Raw genomic sequence first — 20,613 nt, 5'->3', positions numbered from 1 at the left:
GTCCCTAACCCTGTACTATTTGGGGGACGACTGTATATGTATATCTTACCCACGACGGGCAGGGTGAGGTAGGCGGTGTCCAGGAGAGCGACCAGTTGGTTCATGGAATCTCGCGTGACGGCGGTGGTGGCGGTGGCGTTGTGGGCGGCGTGGAAGGTGAGGGCGAATGCGTATGAGGAGAGTCGATTACCGAGGCGACCCGGATTGTTGAACAACATCAGTGGAAACTTTACCTTTGGAGGCCATTTATTTAGGATGACCTGCGTGGAAGGAGAAGGAAAGTCCTATATTACAGCGCAAAAAAGTAATAACACCAGTAGCAGAAGAGCAAAACAAGATGAGGAGGAGGGTAATGCAGGCGAACGGAAGAGGAAAAAAATAGTAAAAGAAAAAAATTAAGACGTTAAAGTTGCAATAGGGCTAAATAATAGTAGAGTACCGGGCAGGCAGTTTGAGGTGCACAGCATAACTTGTGCCACTATAAAAAAAATTGCCTGCGCCATGACGGGCTTGGGCCGACCACCAGCTAGGCCTCTGAAGAAAGCCTACAGGCGCTATATGCTGAGATGTAAAAATAAAAAAAAAGTGTGCCCCTCAAAACCTGCAACCGTAACACTGGCGACCTCGCCAGGATATTTGAGTTGTTCTGTTAACAGTGCTAACAGTGAATTACTACACTGTAGTAATTCACCTCAATTTGTTGATTATTGTAAATTACTTGTCATTTATAGTCTGTACTACCATGGAGTCCCCTAGACACAACCCTAGACACAATACACGAAGCGGATCTTGTCCATAGTCAACGTTGGACTCAGGAAACCCCGAGTTCCCTGCTGAGGAAGTGCTCTACTGCACAACCCCTCGGAACAGTCCTACGGTGTTTCCAATCGCCTAGCCCACGACAGCTCACTTCACCCAGCCACTTGCCTCCTGTCCGCCCCATGTCCCCTGTCCACTGGTGTTGTCCACTTCACTCTCTTGTACCTAGAAGCTTTGTCCCCGGAGTCTCAGTTGCGTCTCGATTTGCGTGAGTTGCAGCAAGAGAAGGAGTTGGAGAAGGGGAAGTTGTAACAAGAGAATGAAGATTGAGGAGAGGAAGTTACAGTAATATATATATATATATATATATATATATATATATATATATATATATATATATATATATATATATATATATATATATATATATATATATATATATATATATATATATATATATATATATATATATATATATATATATATATATATATATATATATATATATATATATATATATATATATATATATATATATATATATATATATATATATATATATATATATATATATATATATATATATATATATATATATATATATATATATATATATATATATATTCAATGAGTGTGAGTATGTGTTCGCGCGCGCTTTAAACTGCTGAGTGTTCGTGTGTGAATTACTGCAACATTTTTTTTCCACGATGTGACTGAATGTGTATGTTTGTATGTATGTCTGTTTGAGTGTGGGCAGGAGAGTGCCTGTTTACGTGTATGCGCGCGTGTGTGTGTGTGTGTGTGTGTGTGTGTGTATGTGGTTTACAGCATAGGAGTCAGTTCAAGGGCATAAAAAAGGAAACAAATGTGAAAGAAAGCCCGCTACTCACTGCTCCTAAAAAGAGTTAGAGGATTGGCCGAAAGATAAGTCAATTGCAGGAGGAGAGGTGTCCTGATACCCTCCTCTTGAAAGAGTTCAAGTCGTAGGTAGGAGGAAATACAGATGAAGGAAGATTGTTCCAGAGTTAACCAGCGTGAGGGATAAAAGAGTGAAAATGCTGGTTAACTCTTGCGTAAGAGATTTGGCCATTAAAGGGATGAGCATGAGTTGAAAGTCGTGTGTGGCGAGGCCGCGGGAGGGGGATGGCATGCAGTTAGCAAGTTCAGAAGAGCAGTCAGCATGAAAATATCGATAGAAGATAGAAAGAGAGGCAACATGGCGGCGAAATTTAAGAGGTAGAAGACTATCAGTAATGGTTTCCGCTTCATCAGCTCCCCTCCTCACTGACTCTCATTTACCTAGTAGATTCAGCCACTGCGTTGGTTCTTTTTTTTAAATTTTACCGCTATTTTCATATAAATTCTTCTTCTGCACGTGCTAACTGCTTGCCTACACCACTTCTGCGGTCTCGTTGCACAAGCCTCTACACTAGGTAACCCCTATATTGTCCAAATTCCTTATGCAAGAGCTAACCAGCTCCTCATTCTTTCATCCCTTTCGATGATAAACCCCGGAACAGCCTTCCATATATAGTCTGTATTAACATCCAACAATGAATTGAACTCATTCAGGAAGGGAGTATCAAGACACCTCTCGCACTGTTTTTGGAGACTCCTTGTCTCATTCACTTTACCTTTAAGGATGTCGTAGTTATCCCTGCCTATTTCCGTTTTTATATATTTTGCCCGTGATTTCTTTCTCTAGTGATATAAAACTGACCAGCCCTCTGCCTCACTTGATTCTTAAAAGGGTCGTCTTTCTTCACGGTGGTGGCCTTGCTTTCATTCTTGACTGTGCTTTGGCGTGGTGGTGTGGTCGATGGACTCCCGGAGGTCACCTGCAAAACCTCCCCCACTGGCACACGTTCGCCGACATCAGCCCACTGGCGTAAAAAAATTAAGGGCTCCACCACTGTCAGGAGAAATTAGACAAAGCTTATAAGCTGAATGGTGATGCACTGTGCAGATTTACGTGTGCATGTGTGTGTGTGTGTGTGTGTGTGTGTGTGTGTGTGTGTGTGTGTGTGTGTGTGTGTTACTACTGTGTATATATATATATATATATATATATATATATATATATATATATATATATATATATATATATATATATATATATATATATATATATATATATATATATATATATATATATATATATATATATATATATATATATATATATATATATATATATATATATATATATATATATATATATATATATATATATATATATATATATATATATATATATATATATATATATATATATATATATATATATATATATATATATATATATATATATATATATATATATATATATATATATATATATATATATATATATATATATATATATATATATATATATATATATATATATATATATATATGTATCATAAATATACCTCCAATGTACTATAAAGGTCAGTGAGTCAGGGCAGTGCCGCCCATATACCATTTTTCCCATAAGAACATATATGTATTCCTAGTACGCGAGCTCGTGTGTCGCCCATATAGTCGTGTAGTAGGGCTGCCTACTGTATAACTTTCTTTACGTTATTCTGTGCTCCACCAAAACCATTTTCACGTTGAGCTCAGTGTGATAAAATTCTGACAACACTTGGACTGGCCATAAGGCACACTGATCCCATACACACCCTGGCGGTGGACGAGGAGGTGGAGGAAGAGCACCGTCAAGACCGTTATCGCCAGTAACACGCAGCGACGCCCGCCCTGGCCGCGGGGCAGAAGGGCACCTGCGGAAAGAGGTACAGGCATATAGATATACAGGCTACACGGTGAGACAAACTAAGATATATATGTAGAATTAAATAGATAGGTAGACATGGAAAGAGGAATACAGGTAATTTATCGATTGTAAAGACAGATAGGTGTGTGTGTGTGTGTGTGTGTGTGTGTGTGTGTGTGTGTGTGTGTGTGTGTGTGTGTGTGTGTGTGTGTGTGTGTGAGTGTCCAATGATCTTGAGCATCTTCCCCGCCACTGACGTCAGGCTTATAGGTCTATAGTTTAAGGCCACGCACTGATCTCCCTTTTTGAAGATCGGCAGTACATGTGCTTGCTTCCAGTCTTCGTGAACTTTGTCTTGTTGTGTTGTTCGATTACAGGAGGAGAAAGAGGAGGAACAAGGGGAAGAGTAAGAGGAAACACTATAATCTACTCACCACAACACCTCATCTCAGGCTTAATGTGTCTGCCTCAGCCTCTTGCAACACACCACCGCCACCTCCGCTCCTCAGGCAGGTAGTGTTGATGCAGCTGCTGCCCACGGGTCAACACACCTGCACAGCCGCACGTTCTCCTGACAAGTCCACGTCATAAACTCTGTTACGCTTCATTAATCAAGACGCAGGCACACTTGTGAGCCTTAGCACAGCTTTATATTCATTTACAGCATTTGCCTCAAGGGGAAAAAGATAAAATATCCTCTCTAATACCATTAGTTTCTGGTCTTCCCTCTTGAAAGCGATGAATTCGTAAGGAGGATGAAATACAAAAGAAGGCTTTCCCATTTAACCGGCGACATGGATGAAAAATGAAGGTGGTGCTTACCTCTTGCATAAGGGATTTGGATAGTATACAGATGAGTAGATGGTGCAGGGGAGCCGCGGGAAGGGTGGAGGCAAGGAGCTATATAGCAAGTTCAGAAGAGCAGTCAGAATGAAGTTACTGACTGCAGATAAAAAGAGAGGCAACAAGCACTAGTTCACAAATCTCGTCGGTCCTTCTCTGATAATTCCGCCACTGTTCCTATTTCCATCATCCCGTAGTGTGCATTTTATTGCTACTGTCTACAAACCTTGGGAACACGTGGACTTGCACTAAAACTTGCACTCAAACCTTCACGTACGTGTATCTGTCGTGGTGCATGGCAATGCTCCACTGATGCATGAAAGGAACTTCTGAGCCGATTTTCCACAAAGATTAACAGATAAATGAGGTGAGATACCGGACTCACATATCTTATCACGAAATGATTGTGTGGAGAGGAATTGCATGCGTGATAAGGTCACAATGGCAGGAGTCCATGGGCTTCGGTGTCATAACTCGTATGAATGTGGATGGAGGAAAGGAAATACTACTACTGCTACTACTACTTCTTTTACTACTCCTTCTTCTACTACTACTCCTTCTTCTACTACTACTCCTTCTTCTACTACTACTCCTTCTTCTACTACTACTACTACTACTACTACTACTACTACTACTACTACTACTATCACTACTAATACTGCTGCTGCTGATATTACTACTACTACTGCTTCTTTTATTACTACGGCCTCCATCCATTAGAGATACTTTTTTGAGAGTGTTTCTCATATTCTTTCACAAAGCAATTCGCTGGCCCTTGCCTCGCCCATGACTGTGCCCGAAAACCAACTTTATTTATTTAGTATTACAAACCTGATTTTATATATATATATATATATATATATATATATATATATATATATATATATATATATATATATATATATATATATATATATATATATATATATAGTTTTTAAGTTAACAGAACCTGTGGTTGATACGGCTATCATTGACCGTCACCTTAAAGTCCACATTGGCACTGTGGGTGGTTTCAGATGCAGGACAGACCAAGGCTGACCTCAAGAGGGAGAAGGGGAGCCTGCATCTCATCCAGGCGACCACAGTGCTTCTCGGCTGCTATTTCTTATTCGCAAGTGTTTCAGTCATCTCCGACGCCTTCATTGGCCTGCCCTCCATGCCCCACTTGTGACTGCTCACCATTTTACCCATCCTGTCGTTGAGGGTTCGGGTTCCGACATTTTCCACCTCTCTTACAGTTCACACACGGATGGCCTTGTCATACGCACGAGCACTGAACACAGTTTTGATTGCTTGACGAACAGACGCAACAATGCTGGGCTCCATTTTGGTACCATTATGGGAGTGTATCTCAGTTGCTATTTATAGTGAAGAATAGAGCTTAAGTAGCAGAGACCACACTTTGACTCTTGTCTTCCCAAATGTTACTTATTCTCAAAATTATTATTGAGACATTTCTATTATAGTTATTCTTATTGTGAATATTATTACTGTTATTATATTATCTTAAAATTATTGTTATTATTTACTGTCAAACAAATATTTTCATTATTGTTATGTATTATTACGGTAATACGCTGTTACTTTTATTACTGTTAACTGTTTAATACTGATATCATTTATCACTGTTAACGATTAGTATTACTGCTATTTGTATATATGTACATAATAATAATAATAATAATAATAATAATAATAATAATAATAATAATAATAATAATAATAATAATAATGATAATGATGGTAACAACTACAACAACAACAATAATAATAATAATAATAATAATAATAATAATAATAATAATAATAATAATAATAATAATAATAATAATGATAATAATAATAATGATAATGATGATAACAACAACAACAACAACAATAATAATAATAATAATAATAATAATAATAATAATAATAATAATAATAATAATAATAATAATAATAATAATAATAATAATAATAATAATAATAATAATAATAATAATAATAATAATAATAATAATAATAATAATGATAATAATAATAATGATAATGATGATAACAACAACAACAACAACAACAACAACAATAATAATAATAATAATAATAATAATAATAATAATAATAATAATAATAATAATAATAATAATAATGATAATAATAATAATAATAATAATAATAATAATAATAATAATAATAATAATAATAATAATAATAATAATAATAATAATAATGATAATAATAATAATAATAATAATAATAATAATAATAATAATAATAATAATAATAATAATAATAATAATAATAATAATGATGGTAACAACAACAACAACAATAATAATAATAATAATAATAATAATAATAATAATAATAATAATAAATGGTTTATTCATTTGTTGGCAGCCATAAGGCTGAAAATACACAAAGTACAATGAGATTTATGTGATGAGTAATGGGGGAAGTGGGGAAGGGTGGTGTGTGTGTGTGTGTGTGTGTGTGTGTTGGAGTGGAGGGGTCATGTGATCATGGAGGTATTTATGGCCTTTACAAGTGCCGGTATTGTGCTAAGCCAGTATCTGTCCTTGCGAGCTTTGACCGGGACGAGAATATTGTGGTGTCTTGTGGGTCTTGTTGGGGGAGGGAGGGCGGGTGGGAGTAGGTCTCTGTGGCGGGGGTTGCGGAGGAGGGACTTGCCGAATTTGGTTAGGTTTATGTGGTATCGGTACTGAAGGGTGGGCAGATTCAGCTGGGTGAGTGCGTTCTCGTAGTTGGTGTAAGAACTGTCCAGAATCTGTCTGCAAGCCCGCTTCTGCACTCTCTCTAGTTGGCCACTCACACTTTTTTCTTTTACTGGAGCAGCGCCTAGTGGGCTTTTTTGTTATTATTTTTTGTTTTATCCTTCAGCTGCCTCCCTTGCTATAATAAAGTGTCATCCCTACACGGCCCAACACGCCACGCCCTGCCCTACACTGGCCCGCCGCCGTCCGTATCAAAGGCCTTCCAGTTCTCGTAGCCTCGCGGGCCCAGGTGGTCGGGGTGAACGAAGGGCTTCAAGGTACAGTTTGTGATCAGCGGGTACACGACTTGCCCGCCCGCGAAGAACGATGCCCAGAACCCGAAGGAACCCACAGTCATGATGGAGTGGGAGCAGGACCCCAGCAACGCCATGTCCTCTGCCGCCGTCTTCATGTCTGCGTGAGGAGGAGCAGGAGGAGGAGGAGGAGGAGGAGGAGGAGAAGAAAAGAAGACGAAAAGAAGAAAAAAAGGAGGGCAGTAAAAATAAAAATAATTACAACAACAAGTACTACCACAATAGCTTTTTCTGTTGCTATTTTATAACAACTACCACTGCTATACTCCATTGTTTTCATCTCAGGAAAGAAATTCCAATTCCCACACTGCCGCAATCCGTGCATTCCTCTCAGCAAACACATAATTGATATACATCAAAGCAAATGACAACAGAATTCACTGAAAAACAATAGAATACATTCTTTACACTTTCTCTAAACATGTGAATACATGTAACAGGTATTATGTTTTTATTTTATTGTTACAAATGTGCGTGTTTGTTGTTTGTGTGTTTGTATATGATGTAATAGTTGCTGATTTGACTTGCGTAAAAGTTGCTCATTTGACTAATGCAAACAATGGCTTGCTGTGGATGGTGCAATTATGGGCGGGTATAAAAAGGTGTGCGAGGGTCGGCCCGTGCAGTTGTCCCTGAGTTAGTAGGTGGACGGCAAGGGAGAGAAATGGAGTAGCCTCGTGCGTCGCCTTGTGTGTGCCTGCCTGTGTAATGGACTGAGGAGTTTTGTGCTTTGTTTCTGTTCCAAGTGATTGTGTGTTGTGTACTGTGACTTGCCGTGTACGCTGTGGTCTTAATTAAACGAGCAAACCCTGCCTTAGGCCTCCCTGTTGAGTCCCTCCACGCCTGCCTGCCAGCTTGTGAGTGTGCGAGACGCGTGATGTCACCGCCTGGCAGTGCCGCTGTGTGAGTCTCGGCGCTGTTCTGGAGTATCAAAATAAGGAAGATCCTCTATAGTCCTCCACCACTCAGCCTGTGCTCGGCCATCCACGCCCCGCGAACGGGTGGTGGACGGTCCTCAAGCCCCTAGCCAGGTCACGGGGCAGCTTCCCGCTCAGGGCCGGACACAAAGGCCCGTACCAAGAGTCACGAAGGTTTAACGACGAAGATAGAAGGGAAGGACGGTGCGTACCTATAGTCACTAGCATTTTTGGAACGAAGGTCTGCGGGAGAGACGAAGGGAAGGCAAGGCCTACCCCGTGTCTTCCCTCAGACCTTTGAGGAAAAATATGTTTATTTTCCAAATTTGGCATGGCAAATAGTTGCGGTTCAGTTAAAACAACCTGAGAAAATATTTTCCCTAATTGGAAAGTCGTATATTATAGTTGCAGCGAATAGGTTTGTCTTGTTTACAACAACAGCACGCGCCTTCAAAGCACAGAGGTACCAGCCAGGCGAGAACCTTCGTGGCTCACATTCTCCAACGATCTAGTTTTTCATATTCTTTCTCATTTCAGTTAAGACATCTGGCTCTGCAAGTGCAAATAAAGGTTATCTTAATAATTTACTGCATGCAAATAACGATTAATAATGGAAAAAACCCATGAAATAATAAATAATAACTGTTGAATGCGATGCTAGGCTATTTCGAATATATTAGGCTATCCATATTATTTATACATGCAACATCAAAATCCCTTATGTATAGACACTTGCAGAGTCGTATGTCACTTTATATCCCTTAATGAGATGAAATATGAGTATCTGAAAGGCTATAGATCGTTCGAGTATGATCAAACTATACTGTTTGATATACAAGTTGTTTCTTCGTGTTCTTATATGGTATATTATCGATGAAAATCTTCTGTTTGCGGTTCATATACGATGGTTTGAGGATTTTTTGTATACACAAACATTCAAATGATCTTCACGCAATCACAAACTCACAATGCGCAGGTGCCACATCTACGTTCACGAGTGGACAGACGGAATGAAACGGACAATATTATGGCTGTAATAGCACCATGGAGGTATTATACCTCCATAGATAGCACTGTGTGTTTGTATGTGTGTGCGTGCATTAGATCTGGTAGGTGAAAAGGTTGCAGTGTGTGTATGTGCATTTACCTTCCCGAGCGACTTGTGGTAAGGATTGAAGGCACGGTCTGAGGCCGTGGCTACATTGTCGAAGGGACGGTACGCGGCTCGACCTTCATAACTCTTGGTACGGGCCTTAGCCTCGTCATCGTGGCGTGAAGTCACTCCAAGCTTCGGTCAGGGAACTTTCTGTCAGACTATAGAAGTGATCCTATGAAGCCCAGGTAAGGTGTGGCCGCTCGGAGGGTGGGCGGTGTAAGTGTCAACAGACAGATGATACGTGCTTGTTGCATGTGTTCATAGGTTTAGAGAAGTGCAAATACAATATATTTTATTTTTCTTCGATGAATACTGTTGTATTTAGCGTTGCTGTATACCAGTTATGTGTTTGCTGAGGCGAATGCACGGGTTGCGACAATTAGGGTGAGGGGCGCCGGACGCCAATATATTTTCTGAGACGGAACTGGATTAACTACTACTACTACTACTACTACTGCTGCTACTACTACTACTACTACTACTACTACTACTACTACTACTACTACTACTACTACTACTGTTGCTGCTACTGCTTCTACGAGTTCTTGTTTGATTATTCTATTTAAGAAAAAAATTACACAAAAAACAGAGAGAGAGAGAGAGAGAGAGAGAGAGAGAGAGAGAGAGAGAGAGAGTCCCATAACACCACTATTCACCTGTAAACTCAACGTCCGTGCTGGTGTTGAGGTGCTGCCGCGCGTAGGACAGGTCGTCTGAGGCCACCACGAAGACGGGGTTCCTCAGGGTGGCGCGGTAATGGTTCATGGCCGACTGGTAGAACGCAGGGCCCGGCAGAGTGCACTTGAAGAAGCTCTGGAAAAGGTGAATTACGATGTTGTGCATGCCATTGAGGGTTGCTGAGTCCAACGCAAATGTTATGAGGAAAGTCGGTGAGATTTTGGAGGTGTAAGCAACTGGAGAGGTTCTGAAAAGGACGGGATGCGTGATGTGGCGTGCGCAGCTACAGTCCTGGCGCCCGAGTCTCGTGTATGAATCACTGTGGCCTGGCAGCCTGCCGTCTCCCAGCGTGTCTCATCTCGAGGATAATATATCATGGCCTACACACGGGAAATAGTTGTCAGTATCAGTGACATGCAGCAGCAGTGACGAATACCGTCAATTACTGTTGATATGGTGTTTTAAATGATTAGCAATACCGTCGCAGAGAGCTGTCTTGTTATAGTCTGAGCGGATGGCAGTGCCAGGGCTATTGAGTAATTATAATCAGCGACCTTATAAATTACTAAAAAAAAAGTGCGACACTTAACATTTTGAAACTCAAACTTAAATATAACTGATATTATTCGTCACTGCTGCAGCATATTTATTTATTTATTTATTTTTTTTTTTTTTTTACGTTGCTGCCAATTGCGCCGGTAGGCATCTTCCCGGTGGGGCCTGATGGTCGGCCCAAGGCTTCTTCCAGGTGGGGCCTGATGGTCGGCCCAGCTTGTTCTGGCGCAGGCGAGTGTTTATAGTGGCGCCATCTTGCATTGCATATAATTGATACTACGTAATGGCCCTGAGAATGACGTCCCATTTTCCTAGTCTTGGTTCGATCCCGGCACAGGGTATAAATTAAGCACTTTGTCATTTTGTTACATACTTCATCTGCTTTAACCGGATCGAGTAAAGTCGCAGCTGGCCACGCCGAACCATTTCCGAGAGGAGGAAAGAATGGGGTGAATTATCCTTTTACTTCAGCCCTCGGGAGGCGGGGCGAGCCAAGGCGGCAGCAGGTGCTGGGAGACTTTTCATTAACTGAAAGGTTTCCTTTTTGTATTCCGATGAGTAATAATGGCACTTCTAATTGTCATGATTTCATTATTCAGGGAGTGGCCTGTGGAAAGTTACCGCGGGAGTCCCCGCCATTTTGATTGAGAGAGCGGGAAGAAACACTAGCAGGCGGGAAACAGAAGCTTTTCAAATCATTTCATTATTACGGCCAACGCTGAGCTATGTGTGACCAATTGCATGTGTTAGGTTATTAATAAATAACAATTCCATAGCCGTTAGGGCGTTTTAGCGTAAGTGTTGCACAGAAAACGAGATGTGAGTATGGCGAGAGCTGGCATCTTGACCACGGCCAGCGCGCGCGGAGCATTGTGGGACGGCCGCCATCTTCCAGCCATCTCCTGCCCAGACTTCGCCGCGAGCATACGTCCCTCTCCAGCCCCCCGGGTTTTTTCAGCCTTGTAGTATCCGCATGCCCAGCGTGACTGTGTACTGAGGTCAGGGAAGCCCGTGGGAGGAGTGAGGGCACGGCGCGTTGCAGTGAGGAACGAGAAGAGGACAGAAGGACCCCAGGCCGAACGGACGACGAGGCAAATCAGGGTGTGGCTTCCCTCTTCTCCCCGCACAGCTAAGTAACCATTTGCTAGGATGTGTTAACGTAGATAACTAGGATGCTGTGTGCTTGGTTTAATTAATTATTCTTAATTTCCAGCGAGTTTCTTTGTTGTTTTCAATAAACTTAAGAGCACGTTTAGCTGGCTTTTGCTTACCCTATGAGAAATGTGATTGGTCAGATATTAAAATAATAAGGACTAGAGGGGCTGTGAGTCTGATAACTCAATTTTCAGTTATTTTATTTTATATTTTTTTATTACTGAGAATTTCCGGGATTTTCGGAAGTCCAGACCTTTCAAGAACCCCTCACTAATTAAAACATTAGTTATATCATTTTAGACCAGTTGTTTTTGCATCTGAATAAACTAATATTTCATTGAATTTCAAAGGATATTTCTCTGTATTTGTCTAGCCAAATTTCCATAACAAACGTTTTGGGGATAAAAAGTATTATTTTGATATGAATAAAAGTCCTTCTGTATCAACGGTTTGGGTAGCTTCAACATTAAACTTCCATTTAATTAATGTGTTTTGTGTTTCTACCGAATATAGAGTCAAATCACTGGAATCTTGTTTTTTCTTTTTCTCATCATTAATGTACCGCCTCTGGTACAGTGGTAGTTATTGGAAGTTTGCGACGTGCCACAGGTGGTACATATGGTATATAGATGACAGCGAAGTAACGACGGGAATTAGAGATACATGAGAAGCAGGAAAAGATAATTAAAGAATAAGAGGTAGACCAGGAAACATAAATACAATTTGAGCCAACAAACTAACTTACGCTCGAGACATTAAAACCTCAACCTACACTTTCTTTTGGATTAGAGCAAAAGATCAAGCATTTGATAAACAAAGCATATAAATATTACAAAAATAATAAAAACATGGTCCTGAAGTTTAGGAATAAAAGATGATGCCAGCCTAAAACGATCAAGCCTGGCTCCACGCGTACCTTTATCACTCGCGTGTAGTCCGTCCTCCGAATGTGGAAGCCGACGAAGGTGATGTCCCGACGCCCCCTCTTCTGCCGCACCCCCTCCAGGAACCTTGCAACCTTCTGCTTTAAGTCGTCTTTGAACCTGAAGGCGGCGCGGATGGTGTGGTGGTGCCCCGCCAGCAGATACATGCGGTTGGGATATCCTGGTGAAGGAGAGCAAAGTCGTACAGTGAGTTTAGAACAAACAGCAACTTCAGAGCACAAATAATGTCATAGCCAGCCGTGAGCCGTAAAAAGTTTCTTGACTATCAAAGAGAACGAACAGATTGACGGGTTGGCCTGGAAGAAACAGAGATGAGCCGAGGCCGGTGAGGTAGAATAATTGACGTGGCGGTGTGCTGGATGCGACTTCTTTATCTAGTACAGTCGTTGCTTGAGATTCTAAAGTGGGTACATCCCGGTATTGGGGAGACTGTTCACTGGGTACCTCCTCAATTTGAACTGTTTGCGCCTCTGAATTGGGTATGTCCTGGTATTGGGGGAGATTCTAAGATGGGTACAGTCTGGGTTGATGTGGCTTCTTTATCTAGTACAGTCTGGGCTTGCGATTTTAAAGTGGGTACGTTCTGGTATTGTGGAGACTGTTCATCGGGTACCTCCTCAATTTGAACTATTTGCGCCTCTGAATTGGGTACGTCCTGGTCCCGGTGATGGGCTCGATGCAGCCGCTATTGAACGAATCGTGTGCCTCATATCGAGCTGTGCACCGGTGCATGCGCACAACGCTGTTTCTAGGTTCACTAGCGTACTATACATTATACTACCTACACTGTATTATAACATATTCTACTGTATGTCTATTGCAATACTGTATAGTGAAAATTAACTTATTTTACAATATCCAACATTGTTTTTAAAACTTTGCAATTATCTCTATCTATTTTTTTCTCTCTCTCTCTCTCTCTCTCTCTCTCTCTCTCTCTCTCTCTCTCTCTCTCTCTCTCTCTCTCTCTCACACACACACACACACACACACACACACACACCGTACCTTCGAGCGAGTACATCTTCGGCTTGCCAGTCTCTCGGTACTCCTTCTCGCCCCTCTGGTAGGCCGGCTCCAGGTGGCTGATCATGTCGTTCTTCTTCCAGCTGGGAATACCAACCGACACATGCGCCCCCTTCTTCCGCGCCTCGTTTACAAGGTTTCCATCTGAAAGGAAGAGGTCGATGAGGACCATGAAGTTAGGTGCGCTACCCTTTTGTGCGGTGGCTGAGTGGTTAGCGTGGGGGCACCGCGTCCAGGAGGACACTGGTTGCATGGCAAGGCGGCCTAGATGGATGGATACGAACGGATCACATTCTCGTGCAGGGACACCGATCACACACTTCGCGGGACAATGAAGTGGAGAGCTCTGGATGAGAACTGGCACAAGGCAGGAACGGCGTTATGTGGCTGTGCACGACATACAGTTGACACCGACCATGCAGCGTAACATCCTGCTGTACCATGCGGTCACAGGATGTGACACGGTCAGTCAACCAAGTGGACACGGGTAGAGAACTACATGGATGGTATTCCAGCAACACGGAGTATTGCTCGATGATCTCGGACGTGGCACGCTGTCAGAATCCACCATACGGAGTGTGGAAGAGTTCTTCTGCCGCATTTACTCACCAGCTTCGGACGAAAATAACATCAGCGATGTGCGACACCGCATGTTTCAAAAGGCCACCAAAGCCCAAGAAAAGCTTCCGCCAAGTCGAAAATGTCTTGAACAACACATCAAACGCGCACACCACCAGGCTCAGGTGTGGTTTCAGGCAGATGCACCAATCCTTGAAACCGAGTCGCCCATTGGAAGTGGATGGTACGAGGATGCTACGAGAAGACTACACTCACTCGTCAGTGTGGACGATCCTCTGCCAAATGAGTTCACAAACATAGTCTGCTGCAAGTGCAAAAATTGTGCAACTTTCATTTGCTCTAGTAGGGCCAAAAACTTGAAGTGCATAGATGCATGAACCTGTAATAACGGAGTGTGTCACAACATTTACAGAGTGGCAATTGAAACTGACCCTGAGTGACTTAAACACGACGTTCTTTTCATGTACATGTAAACTTGCATATATGCAATGATGCGTCTTTTTCGTCCATCATTCACTGTTGCATTACTTAAATTTTAACTAGATGTTTGTTATGTTTGTAATAAGTAGTCCAATCTACTCATTATCATAGCATAAACCAATATTTCTTCAGTATGGCTTATTATTCTGCTCATTTTGACGCCAAAAAAAAGTTTGTAACTGCATTAAGGCCGATTCACACGACACCAGCACGTTTACGGCGCGTGACCGTACCTTTACGGGGCCGTGACTGACCGGCACCAGCATGTGTATTCACACAACACCAGCACGTAAACGGCCCGGACCTGCACGGGACCGTCATGGACCGGCAACATCGTGCTGCTCACACCGTCTCTTTCTCAGCCTGGACACATCCCAGCTGTGCTAACCATGTTCGAGAATATTAGCGACAATGACTTGGCAGTGACATCACTTCTTATGGAAGAAGAGGAAAACGAAAATCTCCAAAAGAAAAACAAAAGACTTTGGGTACATAAATCATTAAAGAAAAAGAAAACAGGAGAATATGCAAAACTACAAAGAACTGGTGGACGACGAACAAAAGTTCCACCAGTATTTCAGGTTGTCCAGACATCAGTTTCATGAGTTGCTAAATCTACTTGAGGACACCATCACTAAAAGAAACACGTACAACATTTAGGGAGGCAATAACAGCGAGAGAGAGAGAGAGAGAGAGAGAGAGAGAGAGAGAGAGAGAGAGAGAGAGAGAGAGAATGAATGATTGCGGTGCTACGCTCCCCGAGGCCACGCCTGTCTGCTGTGCTGGTGCCGGTCGGTGACGGAAGCGAGTTCACACTATCCAACACTGACAGGCTACGGATCGTTCCGTACCGGGGCGGACCTGCAAAATATTCTCGCCGACAATCCCGACCGGCAAGTGGTGGTGACGGTCCGCGCCGGAGACGTGCAGGTCCGTAGCAGTGTGAACACAACAATGGGTTTCCCATTGAAGAATATTTTGTCGGCCCGGAACGGTACGTTTCGGGCCGGTCACTTTATGTATAGTGTGAATCAGCCTTGATGGTCGTTTTATTGACATTTTTTATATTTTCGAGAAAATCAGAAATAGAACACACACATCTCTATGGCTGCATGCACACGGGCCACTTTCTTGTGGTCGCCACAAAACAGTGGCGAGTTGTGGCGGGCGGAGCCATTTTTCCGACCACGCCACTGTGGCCGGCGATAGATACCGTTGTTTCAAATGGCAGCGTGCACACGAGCCCCTATCGGTGGCCACCACCCTGCCACCCGCCAATTTCCCTCCGTCTTGACACTGACTTTTATGAATATAAACTGTCATAATGATGTATAAGTATGACCTTCACGCATAACCTGTGTTCAGGATATGATGGATGACCTCTTATATGCTTTCAGAATTAATGTTTCATTTCGTTTCATAGTTTTGCACATTAATTGATTCTGGTGTGGATTAATTACTGAATGTGGTAGTTTTATTTACCCGGAAGTAGAAAGTGGAAATGTTATGTAACCGCAAAGACTGATGAATTAAGTCAATAATCTACATCTAATGTGACTTTATATTCTTCATGTTCAGCCTTACATAAAGATTACCGCAAGTCTCTCTTCTACTGGCACACACTTCCTCATGTTGATGTCCTGCCGTGTTATACGTGGACCAATTTCTGTCATTAGATGACCAAAGCTGTCCTGTGACTTCCTGCAGTAGTCAAAAAATTTATCAGGGTGCTTTTTAAGCTCTGTAGATGATGTGTGGAATGCCACACGCAGTAATTTGTTGCTAACTATGAGGTGAACCCAGTACTTTCTTCTACGCTTTTTGCCAAGAGAGCACAGACAGCTGCTACCACTACGAGATCCATAACCCCACGTACGGACCTCATTAGTGGCCGCTACCGAGTGGCTCGTGTGCAGGGTGCACCTACCCACCATTTCTCGTGGCGACCATTTTTTGTGGCGGCCACTGACCACAAAAAAGTGTCTCGTGTGAACCTAGCCATACGCGAACGTAATAACAATATATATATATATATATATATATATATATATATATATATATATATATATATATATATATATATATATATATATATATATATATATATATATATATATATATATATATATATATATATATATATATATATATATATATATATATATATATATATATATATATATATACAACGGGCAGAGTGAGGCGGGTAGTGTCCAGGAGGGTCACCAGCTGGTTCATGGAGTCTCGCGTGACGGCCGTGGTGGCGGTGGCGTTGTGGGCGGCGTGGAAGGTGAGGGCGACAGCGTACGAGTTAAGTCGATTCCCGAGGCGACCCGGATTGTTGAACAACATCAGTGGAAACTTTACCTTTGGAGGCCATTCATTCAGGATGACCTGCGTGCAAGGAGTAAAGTCCTATATTATAGTACGAAAAGTAAGAGCACCATTAGCAGAAGAGCAAAATCAAGATGATGATGATGAGAGCTGAAGAAGAGTAAAAAAAGTAAAAGAAAAGTAGAGGAAGTAAAAGTTGCAGTAAGGCTAATAATAGCAGGGTATTGTGCAGGCGGTCTGCTACCACGGCGTCTCCTAGGCACACTTCCCCAAGCTTCTCTCGTCTCTCGTCGCCCTTGGACTCTGGAAACCCCGAGTCCCCAGCTGAGGACGTGGTCTCCAGCACATCCCCTCGGAACAGTCCTATGGGGTCTCCAATCGCCTAGCCCAAGCTCAGTTCACCCAGCCATTTGTCTCCTGTCCGCACCCTTACTTATGACTGTGTGTGTGTGTGTGTGTGTGTGTGTGTGTGCTAAATATCATTCAACGGGATATGTTTGAACAGCTGTACCTACAATGTACTACGAAAGGTGTGTGTGTGTGTGTGTGTGTGTGTGTGTGTGTGTGTGTGTGTGTGTGTGCTAGCTCCCATATGAAGCACCCTTGTCTTGGGTGGATGGGCTGCAAGCACTCAGCCCTTCAGAAATGAGCAGTGCCCAAGGTTTCCGTTTCATCAGATTCACTCCTCTCACTGACTCATCTACCTCAGCCAGTGTGCTCCCCTCCTTAAGCATCTTTTACCCCTATTTTCAAACAAACTCTTCTTTCGCACATGCTAACTTCTTGCCTCCACCACTTCTGCTGCTCAAGATTTTTTACTCAAGGTCACCCCTATAATGTCCGAATCCTTATGCTAGAGTCAACCAGCTCTTCGTTCTTTCATCGACACCTCGCACAGTTTTTGAAGACTCAGACTCTTTCACTTCAGCCTATTATGATGCTGCAGCTATGCCTGCCTATTTCCGTTTATTGTATTTATTTTTTGCCCTTGATTGCTTTCTCTGGATTAAGCAACAGATAAGCGACTATAACAGTTCTCAACCTCACCTGATTCTTAAAGGGGTTTTCCTTCTTCACGGTGGTGGCCTTGATTTTTTCATTGACAGTGGCTGGGCGTGGCGCTGATGTCGTTGTGCTTCGGGTGGTCATCTTGCTTCCTTTCTTGACTGTGGTTGGGCGTGACGTTGTGGTCGTTGTGCTTTGAGTGGTCGCCTTGTTTCCTTTCTTGACTGTGGTTGGCTGTGACGTTGTGGTCGTTGTGCTTTGAGTGGTCGCCTTGTTTCCTTTCTTGACTGTGGTTGGCTGTGACGTTGTGGTCGTTGTGCTTTGAGTGGTTCCCTTGTCTCCTTTCCAGGCTGTGACTGAGAGTGGAGTTGCGGTCGCTGGGCCCCGGGTGTTGACCTGCAGAGGCTCTGGACCAAGCACATCTTCGACCACATCATCCCGCAGCCGAAGAAAAGTGAAGGGCTCCACCACTGTCAGGAGAAATGAGACACAGCTTTTTTTTACAGTAGAGGAAACAGTAAAAAAAAAAAAAGAAAAAAAAGAAAAAAAAAAAAGAAAAAAAAGCAAACAATAATGAAAAAAAGCCCGCTACTCACCGCTCCCAACCTCGAGGAAGCTGATTTAGTGAGAGAGGAGATGTGAAGTTTCCAGGGGGGGGGGGGGGGCAGTAAAGCCATTTTTACGTTAAGCTCTGCGTGTGACAAAACATTGACAACACTTGGACACGTCTCAAGGCACACTGATCACATGCATACCGCGGCGGTGGACGAGGAGGTGGAGGAAAAGCACCATCACAGCCATCATCGCCAGCATCACGCAGCGACGCCCGCCCTGGCCGCGGGGCAGTGGAACACCTGGGGCGACACGACACAGGTATGCTGATAGATGGACAGTGATGAAGATAAATAGATAAACTTCTTCAATAATTATAAACAATTATACTGTAGAGGGATTTCAAGTATACTAGAATCTTTACCGGAACTAGCAAAGGCAAAAATAAATAAAACCATCAAGGAAATTCTGACTAGGCACATTGTTAAGAAACACACAGCTTCCTAATGAAAGAGTTAACCAAGAACTTCGTTCTTTCATCCCTCACTGGTAAAATCTTGGACTGCCTTCCATCGTCTGCATTTCTCCCTTCCTGCGACTTCCTATAATTTTCTTAGTGCAGAGGCCAAACCTCATAAAGGGCTTAGTAAGGAGAGGCACCCTCCGGAGATACGAGTCGCTGGGATAAGTCTCTTTATAGGGGACACGCACACTGCATGGAGGGAGGAGTTATATAACAAAATATGCTCCAAGAAAATGGCTCTTTTGATAAATATGGAAGAATATGAAATTGATATTCCTTGCATGTTGTCACAAGCCGATGAAAAAATAATGTTAGACGCATTACACTATATACAATTTATTGCACAGCACAACAGCTTTGTGGGGCAGGGCAGAGACTCCGTTGGGCAGAGAAACTATATCACTGACAGGAATGTGTATGACAAACGCCTTGCTGGCGAGCACTGTGGAGATATTTGGTGATGGTGGACTACACCTCAAAATAACCCATCAGATGTTTAAGAAGAAGGTAGGAAGTGACGGGAAGAAATGGGTGGTACAGAGGAATGGAGAGAGAAGCCAGTATAAGAGTCACTGCGGTAGGATTAGGAAGGCAAAGAGAGAAAAGGGGCGGCGGAAAGGGGGCAGCTACGCGGTGGAAGTTGAGAAACAGAGGAGCAGCGACTGGAGAGAGAATGAGCAATGATGGGAGGCATGTGAGGAATGAGGAGACTTCAGGGAGAAAAGAACAGAGGGAAAAACTGGAGGATAAAAGAGGAAAAGGACTAAGCTGGGAAACATTAAGGAAAAGAAAGAGTTGGTGTTAAAATGAGAAAGATAAGAAGTACGAAACAACTGACTGACTTATAAACGATAAACATGTATATAAATGAGGAGGAGGAGGGGAAGGAGGAAGAGGAAAAGGAGGAGAAAAGGGAGGAGGAGAAGGAAGAGCAGTGACAGCAAAAGGAGGAGGAGAAGAAAACATGCATGGAGGAGCAGGCAGCAGAACGCCTGTTGATTCATTATTAAGGTGCCTGCTTTAGGGATTCTAATAATTTCGTCAGCCACTTGAGTCCCCTACAGAAGAGATTTAGGCACTTTAGTACGTACGCCCGGGTACCTTTAGTTTACCCTTGATGCAGCAGATCACTGCAATTTTAAAGGGTCTAAAAGGTCGTTTTTGCACTGACTATTTCTGCAGGAAGGTTGTTCCAGTGGCGAAAGGACTGGTCGAGAAGCAACTACGGCCGATATCAGAACTACATTGGAGGAGGGGGAGGAAGAAGACAAAGAAGAAA

General features: G+C 42.6%; 1 protein-coding gene and 2 long non-coding RNA genes across 31 annotated transcripts in view; 2 read left to right on the top strand and 1 right to left on the bottom strand.

Moving 5' to 3' along the window:
- LOC126988040 (uncharacterized) overlaps window positions 1–7,566 on the top strand; it is a 44,448-nt gene extending 36,882 nt beyond the window's left edge. Inside the window, exon 2 of the long non-coding RNA XR_007741404.1 lies at window positions 7,395–7,566. This is a non-coding gene — a long non-coding RNA (uncharacterized LOC126988040). The remainder of the gene's footprint in view (window positions 1–7,394) is intronic.
- Window positions 1–20,613, bottom strand: part of LOC126988037 (galactoside alpha-(1,2)-fucosyltransferase 2-like) — a 147,167-nt gene that overhangs the window by 82,196 nt on the left and 44,358 nt on the right. For 4 of the 29 annotated variants that reach the window (XM_050845809.1, XM_050845796.1, XM_050845798.1 and 1 more), the window contains exon 5: window positions 13,844–14,005. The exons of 6 other annotated variants lie outside the window; for them this stretch is intronic. In XM_050845809.1, the coding sequence (XP_050701766.1) occupies window positions 13,844–14,005 (162 nt within the window). Of the gene's footprint in view, window positions 1–49; window positions 261–2,495; window positions 2,672–3,425; window positions 3,525–3,951; window positions 4,089–4,339; window positions 4,705–6,709; window positions 7,531–10,159; window positions 10,317–12,807; window positions 12,996–13,843; window positions 14,006–20,613 lie in introns of those variants that run through there. 19 more of the 29 variants (XM_050845814.1, XM_050845822.1, XM_050845787.1 and 16 more) reach the window with 16 other exon arrangements.
- The window catches only part of LOC126988041 (uncharacterized), a 122,158-nt gene that overhangs the window by 80,400 nt on the left and 21,145 nt on the right, over window positions 1–20,613 (top strand). The gene's annotated exons all lie outside the window — the stretch shown is intronic.

Source organism: Eriocheir sinensis, chromosome 67, assembly GCF_024679095.1.
Source record: "Eriocheir sinensis breed Jianghai 21 chromosome 67, ASM2467909v1, whole genome shotgun sequence".
NCBI lineage: Eukaryota > Metazoa > Arthropoda > Malacostraca > Decapoda > Varunidae > Eriocheir > Eriocheir sinensis.
This window is presented reverse-complemented; position numbering and strand designations above follow the sequence as displayed.